The sequence below is a fragment of the Zingiber officinale genome, chromosome 2A, assembly GCF_018446385.1.
Source record: "Zingiber officinale cultivar Zhangliang chromosome 2A, Zo_v1.1, whole genome shotgun sequence".
In the NCBI taxonomy this organism is placed as follows: Eukaryota; Viridiplantae; Streptophyta; class Magnoliopsida; order Zingiberales; family Zingiberaceae; genus Zingiber; species Zingiber officinale.
In genome coordinates, this window is record NC_055988.1 from 134,838,649 (window position 1) to 134,848,439 (window position 9,791).

Below are 9,791 nucleotides of genomic sequence, written 5' to 3' on the forward strand. Positions count from 1 at the left end.
TTTACTTCTGAAGTTTGAATTTTATGATAAACATTTAAATTTTTATACTCATTTGACCTACTTAAATTATCTAGGTAAAGTTGGTCACTTAAACCTTTATTAAAAAGTTAATGAAAATACCTCTTCCACCACTCTTTTATTTTTCTATCATTTATTAGTATCCTATTGCATTTATTTTTAATACATCTTATTTGGATAAAATCAACGTGTCTTCCTCTCTCTTACTTTAACTATTCTATAAATGCATGTCTCTTTTCCCTCTTTTGTATCAAATTTTTGATATAACCGTTCAAAAATTTTATTCTTAATTTCATTCACTACTTTTTTAGTCTCTTTCTTGACTATTGTATATTTTTTTTAAAATTTTATTTATTCTTATAAATATATAATTTCTTATAAGCTATTTGTTTTTCCATCACTTTCTCCTGTATTTTCTCATTCCACCACCAAGATTTCTTACTTGGTGGTGCATGCTCCTTTGACTCACTGAATATATTCTTGACTACTATTTTTAACTTTGATACTATCTTATGTCATGTCGTATTAGAGTCACTATATATTTCATATAATACTTATACTTCTACCTTCTTCTTAAATAAGTTTTACTTTCAATCCTTTAATTTCTACCTTAATTCTAGGAGTCTTTTTTTTATATTTTTTTTAATACCTATGGCCCACCACAAGCATTTTAGAGAGAGGAAATAACGTTGAGGAAAATAAAAAAAAATCCCTATGGCACACCACAAACTTATTATCACCCACCATAAACTTATTCTACAATATATATAATCTATTAAAAAAATTTAAAAAATACAACAATAATCCTTGAAAGTATTGTATTTTAAGTTTATGCAAGTGTAATTTTTTTTATGTTGTACTCCTTCATTTCAATTTTATATTAATATTTTAATTTTAAATAAAATTATTAATATTATTATTTATTTTAATTTTAAATAAATATATTTTAATTTTACATAAATAATATATTTTAAAATAATATTATTAATTATTTTAAATAATAATTATTTAAATTGTGTAAATATAATTGAAATTATAATAAAAATAAAGATGAATGGACAGCGGATCCCACAAATAATGAAGGTGGTTGTTAAAACGAATGTGAGAGAATGGATGTGTTAATATGATGTATATGTGGCATGTGGGTCCCACACTTTTTGATGAGATGGTGGGTGTTATAACACCCACCAATGTGGATGCTCTTAATCATAAGAAAGTTAATTTGTAATTTATTATTCAAAAGTGATCAAATGTTCTTTTCTTTTCTTAAAAAAATGTATTAGTTAGTATAATGTCATATGTTATCATAAAATTCAATATAGTTTTCTCTTCTTTATTACTTGTTTTAAACTCATAAATCTCATGCACCCACTCATACTTCTCATTCTGACATGTCCATTTAGATCACCTCGTCATCTTTCTCTTATAAAATTGTGTCCAAAGTCCAAGAAGCAAAAAAGACAAGCTATGTGCGAGGTTTGTGCAAGTTCAAAGAGAAAGGGTTCGTCCCGTGTGTGAAAGGTCTCTATGCAAGGTTTGTCTTTGTGCACAAATGAGAGAGAAGGGGTTGCTGCGAAGAACAAATCATAAGTTTTGGTTTGTCCACTACCATCGAGTTGAGATTTGGTTTATGAATCTTTGAGGAGCTGTCCAATTCTGTTATTACTCTTCTGACAGCAAGCTAGAAGATCACATTTTGCCATCGCCGATTGCACATGAAGAATAGAGGATCGTCTATAAGTCATTGTAAGTTTTATAGATTTTGATTTCTATATTTGTATTTCAAGTATTTAAGAACAACACTCTATATGTGTATATCCAAGTTATGCATGACTTAATACACATATCAAATACAATAATAATCCAAACTTAAAATATTTTCCCAATTCATCAAAGTATCAATCATACTCGATTTTCAAAGGGTGTGATTACACAAATACTCGCTCGAAGTGATCTACTAATAAATAATAGGCCATTGAGTAGGAGCATGGGGCTTGCTGAATTACATTAAATTAAATAAATGCAGTAATGATTGGCCGGTAAGCATGATTATTTCTGTGTTCATTTTTGTAATGTTAATCATTTTATGACTTTGCTATTGAGAACAAGAGTAGTTAGAATCATCCTGTAGATTAATAATTGCTATTCACTTGTCTTTAGCTATTTGGTCCCAAAACTAACGAATTTATAGACAAACACACGAATGAAAGTGAGGATCTATTCCCTGCCCCCTAGCCACATCTCGTAATCTAATATAGGGTCACCAAACATTTGTCAAAAGTGCTTAATGGTCACGGAGCACTTAAAATCAAGCACTTAATCATCGAAAGTGTTTATGACAAAAAGTGTTTAATGATCCTAGAGAGTTCAAAGTGATGGATAAACATATGTGACAACACCTCATGTTTCAATCATCGTATAAGTATATATTTCTAGAGAAGATATTCATTATTCTAATATAGGGTCACCAAACACTTTTGAGGAACTAATGAATCCTTTGATAGATATTAAAGTTGAGCGTGTGCTATATATTTGATAAAATATCAAAAACTTAAAACCTTAATATGGGCTAATGATTGGGAAAGATGGCAGATGATCGTTAGTCCAATTTACAAATGTAACTTCTGCTTTGGTAGATCTTGTATTGAAGCATCCAACGTGAGATCATTAAAGAACGGAAATTTAATCCATATAATTTTCACGAGCTAACACAGTTGATTCATATAAAAGATATTATTATCAATAAACATGAGATAGATTTTCAACGAGTACAACCGTAACTTACCTCTCATATTCAGTAGGAGCTAGTTATCCTGGAGGGAGCTGTCAATAAATTTGATTCTTATAATTGAAACAATATATTTATTTTCATAATATAACTCTCTCTAATAGAGAGAGATATATATATAGTCTCCCAACCGTACAACAAAATGATTTTGACATACATTTCACACAAAAGTGAACTATCAAATCCAAGTGGAGGTGTCGACAAAAAGCTTTCATTCTATTTAATCCCTCGAGAGAAGGTAGCATGATAAGACACAGACCACCTCTCTCTCCCTCAACAAATATTGCCATTGCCATTCTCTCTTCGTTCCTCTATCTCGATTCTCGTCTTCGTCTACAACAATCTACATACCATGGCCTTCTCTCGGCAGCTTCCAAACACCAATACTGCTGAAATATGCTTCCGTCAACACGATTGGGAAAAGACCATGGGCACTACCAATGACTGCTCCATCAGCCACTTCTTCGAAGAGAACCCAACTATCAGCATGAGTACCTCTATCGGTCGAGAACAAAAAGAATCTCATGTCGATACGATGCGAGAAAGAGCAAGTTATACTGATAAAACTAACTTGTTGATCACTAAATCCCAGGTAACCACATTATATACTGCCCTTAATATCTCTGATCGACGACGAATGAACTTTTTAAAATTGTTCTGTAATAATTTTCTGCAATTATAAAGGAACAAGGAAAGGAGAGAACGAATAAGAAATCAAGGAAGCGAAGCAATGAAGCCAAGCCTCCGACTGCAGAAGGATTTGTCAGTGTGAGAGCAAGGAGAGGCCAAGCAACAGATAGACACAGCCTTGCAGAAAGAGTACTAGTCCCTCTCATGCACTAACTTAAAAGATCAATTGATTAAGTCCTATATAACTTGAATGTGTTTAGGTTAGAAGGGAAAGGATCAGTGAGCGGATGAAGTTGCTGCAAAGTCTCATTCCTGGATGTGACCAGGTAACAGATCAATTATTTAATCTTATTTTATCCGTGTCCTATTCACATCACAACGATACATTGTTGTTGCTGTTGTGATTAATTTGCCCAGGTCATTGGGAAAGCACTTGTCCTCGATGCGATTATCAACTATGTAAAATATCTGCAAAACCAAGTCGAGGTAGAGCCATGCACACTTAATATAATTAAAGAGAAAAATTTGTTATATATACCTACATTATTCATTAATTCTATATGCATCGCCAGTTTCTCTCCATGACGCTTGCTTCAGTGGACACCATGTTCGGTCACTGTGGCATGGACTTTGATGACACCATGAATCAAATAGAGGTAATTCTATCGTCGACTATATGTGAATATAGACGATATATATTTGTTTCAACTGTTTTTGTTTATTGCAACAGTTCAATGTTGAGGAAGAATTAGCAATGGAAAGTGAAGAGCACGGAGCCAATAATTACCTGATGATAGACCCTTTCTCGCAGAAGGGCCAAGGCCCCACATCCTTGTCTCAGGTGGTCTTTTCTTTTTGAAGTCTCGCCCTTCATTGAATATGATTTGGTACTTCACTTGGATTTTATTGTCTGATCACAGCTCATCATCTTTTCAGGATGGCAGCATACCTTGGGTGAGAAGTTTGATATTGGAGCAAGAGCAAAGAATTGTCAATCACATAGACCTCACCAACATGTACTGTTACTTTCAGTACTAGTCGATTGTGAACCTACATGCATGCTTTAGGACCTCATTAAGTGCGCCTTTCATGAATATAGCTCTCAATCTATTTCTAGGTCTATGTATCATCATACCAAGCATGCATGTGTAGAGATGGAAGCTACTGCTCTACATCCCGAGCTAAAATAGAATCAATCTAATTATAAGTATCTTTGCCTGTCGTAGATATGGCAGTGCATGTGTGGTCAAGAAACTGATATTATATGGAGGCCGTCTTTGCATGAATATTAATCTTATAATAAAGGTTTTTTTTAATGATGGAATGGAATGGATGAAAATTGTAACTGAGTGATGACAAGAATTTTTGTCTTGTGCCGAGAAAGATATGGGATCAGAAAAAAGGATTCATTTCAGCAAATGATACATCTCCTCCGATGAAATGTGTCATTCAGCTGTCCTCTGAGACGAACTGTTTGCTGATGAGAAAGTCTCTGTATCACTACCGAGAGAGTGATCATTAATTAATTGATTAACCGACAGAGATGCATCGCTGCTTGTTTTGTACTCAATTTCAGTCATTTTTATCTAAAGGGAGTTCTAAGAATTAATTATATACAAAAAGATAATCAATCGGTGTTTTCTCAGTGATATTAATCTGAAAACTAGATTTTGAAGCCTGGAAAAGAAAGTCATGCGACCGGACAAACAGTTGTTGATGTTGCATGTTTGACATCAAACTGATCTGTCGTTCGTGATTTATTTCATCCGTGTTGACCTTTGGACGAATTAATAAAGACGCTGAAGATGAATGTATTCATCTTTTGCTATACTTTGGCATCTAACTGGTAATCTAAGTTAAAAATATGGTTTTGTTCTGGTGTTTCTGTCCTGTAACGATATATACTTGTGGTTCTGATGTATCAGCACGTGTAACACTTAGTATAGACATGAGTGGTACAGTGGGATTAAAGAGATTAATTGCACTAATTTTTATCAAGTTTATTTACTAAAAGTATTATGTCATTTCATTCTTAGTAATACCGTATATAGATTTTATGAAATGCTATGACTTTTTTTTAATTAATAGCATTACATAAAGTATGAATTAGATGTTGGAAATATAAACTTTGATGTTTTTATTGTTCTAGATGTAAATATAAATGGGTAGAATATATTTATCGTATCTAAAATGCATTCAACTAGGTAAAGTATCGGAAATTGATATAATTCATTAATCTAGAGGCCTATCTAGATTTTTCTTGTGTATCACATTTATCATATATATATATATATATACAATAATAATCAAGTTTTATCTCACTAAGTGAGGTCAGGTATATGAATCTTTTTATGCTATTAGACTATATTCTTCACTATATCATCATCATCTATACTTAAATAAATTTTATTTTATTTTATTATTATTAATCAAGTCTTTTTTTGATATATGTATTTGACATAGTTTTACATCACCTAACTGGAGCATTTATTGGTCGTTTAAGTACATGTTCATATTATCTTAAACATGTTTCTCAAAATTTTTCCTCAATACATACAACTCCGACTTTTTCTCTAATACTCTCATTTCTTATTCTTTCCATCCACGTATGTTCATACATTCACCTTAACATCCTCATCTCTACAACTCTTATCTTTTGCGTATGTGCTCGAATCATAGCTCAACATTCAGCGTTATATAACATAGCAGGTCTAACCACCGTTTTATAGAACTTCTTTTTAAGTTTTAGAGATACTTTACGATCACATAAAACACTCGACGCTATTCTCTATTTTGATCATCCTGTTTGTATTCTATATAAGATATCTTTCTCAATTCTTCTATCATTTTATAAAAATGATTATAAATACTTAAAGCTCTCAGTTTCAAATAATTCGCCATCTCATTTCTTAATAATTGTCTTATTATTAATATTGTTAAACTTAAATTCCTTATATTTTGTCTTTATTTTACTAAGCCTAAAAGTTTCTATTTCTAGTGTTTCCTACCAAAATTTTAGTTTTTTATTCCTTTACATGTCTTATCCACCAAAATAATATTATCTGTAAACAACATACACCACAACATTGCATCTTGAATGTGTCGAGTGAGTTCGTCCATAATTAGTATAAAAAAAATAAGAACTTAGAGTTGATCCTGTTTCAGTTAATCTACTTGAAATTTTCACTCTGATCATTACATCCTTATATATATCCTTAACTAAAATGCATTCAACTAGGTAAAGTATCGGAAATTGATATTCATTAATCTAGAGGCCTATCTAAATTTTTCTAGTGTATCACATTTATCATATATATATATATATATATATATATATATATATATATATATATATATATATATATATATATATATATATATATATATATATATATATATATATATATATATATATATATATATATATATTTAATAATCAAGTTTTATTTCACTAAGTGAGGTCAGGTATATGAATCCTTTTATGCCATTAGACTATATTCTTCACTATATCATCATCATCTATACTTAAATAAATTTTATTTTATTTTATTATTATTAATCAAGTCTTTTTTGATCTTTCTCTTCCTTTTTTGATATATGTATTTATCATAGTTTCACATCACCTAACTGGAGCATTTATTGGCCGTTTAAGTACATGTTCATATTATCTTAAACATGTTTCTCAAAATTTTCCCTCAATACATACAACTCCGACTTTTTCTCTAATACTTTCATTTCTTATTCTTTCCATCCACGTATGTTCATACATTCACCTTAACATCCTCATCTCTACAACTCTTATCTTCTGCTTATATGTTCGAATCATAGTCCAACAATCAGCGTTATATAACATAGCAGGTCTAACCGTCGTTTTATAGAACTTCTTTTTAAGTTTTAGAGGTACTTTACAATCACATAAAACTTTCGATGCTCTCCTCTATTTTGACCATCTTATTTGTATTCTATATAAGATATCTTTCTCAATCCTTCCATCATTTTATAAAAATGATTCTAAATACTTAAAGCTCTCAGTTTCAAATAATTCGTCATCTCATTTCTTAACAATTGTCTTATTATTAATATTGTTAAACTTAAATTTCTTATATTTTGTCTTTACTTTGCTAAGCCTAAAACTTTCTATTTCTAGTGTTTTCTACCAAAATTTTAGTTTTTTTATTCCTTTACATGTCTTATCTACCAAAATAATATCATCTGCAAACAACATACACCACAACACTGCATCTTGAATGTGTCGAGTGAGTTCGTCCATAATTTGTGTAAAAAAATAAGAACTTGGAGTTGATCATGTTTCAGTTAATCTACTTGAAGTTTTCACTCTGATCATTACATCCTTATATATATATCCTTAACTAGTTCAATATATATTACGCTAATACCACTTTTTCTAGAATTCTCTATATAATTTCTCTAAAGATTCTATCATAAATTTTTTTCTAAGCCAATGAATACCTGTAGGAATTATATAATAATTGCACAAAATAATTAAACACTTACAGCGATCTCCCATAGATCTGCAATCAACGATGGCAGAACTTGTTGTCGGAAGAATGATTACAAAATTAGAAAGCTCTTCTTAATTCCACGGACCAAATTCCACCATCTCAGATGTTCTCCTACTCCTCTCTATTCTTAACACACTTCGTTGTTGTTCTTCCCGTGAATGCTCCTTGGACGCACCCCTTATAAAGGAAAAATAACCCAGGGTATAAGGGACAATTTGCCCTTAAGAAGTGGGCAACGTGAGTTTCTCCCACGTTCCCATTTCCTACATCTCTCACTCGTCCAAAGTAAGTCACTAAGACCAATTCATCCATATTAGTCACTAAGACCAGTTAGTCACAAAGACTAAATAAGTTACATAGACTATTTGAGAGTTTAATCACAAAGATTATATTAGAATATCCAATCCATACTTAGAGAAAATGATTCATGCGACAGCAAACACACTGAGCGATAGTTGCTAAGAAGATTGTTACACCTTATATAGCTGCTCTCTGAGCGATCAATGCTAACAAAGTTGTTAAACTTTACTTAGCCGCTCTTCCAAATAAATTAGAGACATACTCTTCATGGCAGATAACCTCTCTCTCCTGGTGGCACATAGCCTTTATCCAGGATTCATCTAATCTCCCAGTGACACACATCCATTATCTTGGAGATATCCATGTCTTGCTATTTATTCAGATTAAATAACTTTTATTTACATCAATATGAACATCTCTAATCTTTTATAATGACTATCATGTCAAGATCATGTTCCATTTTCAGATATTCACTATCATTTTTATACATAATAGAAATGGGTCGACCAATGAATAACATCAAAAGATGTAAATCTATTTAATCTTCCTTTTAGCTAGAATCTATTTATTTCAATTAGTCGTTTTCCTAGTTATGCTCCATAGACCGAATCATTTATAGTCATAGGATACACACTAAAGTAGCATACATTAATTAAAACTTCAAGTAAACAACTAAATAGTCACTAAGGGTAAAAATTGAAATTAACTTATAATCTCAAAAGTCTCACATAGTAGAGAAACATGGATCCATTCTTCTACTATATTTATTGTCGCAATATCATATATGGTATGAATCACATGCTACGATGTTATTCTCTTTACTAAAAAGAGCGCATGTTTTCTTCGAATTTAACATCGTACATATTTTGATCTAGACATATCTAATGTCTAACCCTAAATTCAACATATAAATTCTAATCTAGCTTTCAACAGGTTCAGTAAATGGTGGGTTCATTTACTTTGATCATTATTAACACATAAATGATCTCAACTTGACACATTTATCAAGGTGACTTTAACTTATGAATTTATCTCTGTTCACAGTTACGTAGGTTGTCCCATAAGTAACAGTTTTATCTTTATTTGTACTCAACAAACAGAGATGATTGTCTATATGAGTGGACCAATCTCAACCTGCCACATGCTTACCGAGATTTTATATGAATGTAACAAAAATAACATATACACTGAATAAATTATGACAAATTACACAATCAAATCATAAAGTTTGATTGTTATTTCAATATTATTACATTCTACGAAGTCCCAAAGACTTTACATGTTCTTTAAATGATTCTCTAGTCATTGGCTTAGTAAAAGGATATGTAAGCATAACACGTGTAGGGACATACTCAAGAATTACTTTTCTTTTAGCTACAATATCCCTCACAAAATTATATTTAATTTTTATATACTTGTCTTTGCTGTGATATTTGGGATCTTTAGAAAAAGCTATTGTAACTTGACTGTCACAGTAGACAGTTACTGGACTCCCACTGTCCTCAGTAATTTCAGATGCTTCAGGAATCTTC

The 9,791-nt window shown here is 31.2% G+C and overlaps 1 protein-coding gene across 1 annotated transcript; it reads left to right on the top strand.

Moving 5' to 3' along the window:
• The first annotated feature begins 3,158 nt into the window (after positions 1-3,158).
• LOC122044011 (transcription factor bHLH137-like) lies at positions 3,159-4,474 on the top strand. The gene is made up of 7 exons (XM_042604561.1): positions 3,159-3,398; positions 3,491-3,625; positions 3,697-3,762; positions 3,854-3,922; positions 4,009-4,092; positions 4,167-4,277; positions 4,373-4,474. Exons 1-7 carry the CDS (start codon positions 3,159-3,161, stop codon positions 4,472-4,474), a joined length of 807 nt encoding a protein of 268 aa, XP_042460495.1.
• The last annotated feature ends 5,317 nt before the right edge of the window (positions 4,475-9,791 follow it).

Excerpts from the sequence above, each read along its gene's own strand:
- LOC122044011 (XM_042604561.1), top strand. The coding sequence starts at position 3,159 with ATGGCCTTCTCTCGGCAGCTTCCAAACACCAATACTGCTGAAATATGC. Across the intron at positions 3,399-3,490 it reads TGTTGATCACTAAATCCCAG|GAACAAGGAAAGGAGAGAAC; the intron begins GTAACCACATTA and ends GCAATTATAAAG. Across the intron at positions 3,626-3,696 it reads GACACAGCCTTGCAGAAAGA|GTTAGAAGGGAAAGGATCAG; the intron begins GTACTAGTCCCT and ends GAATGTGTTTAG.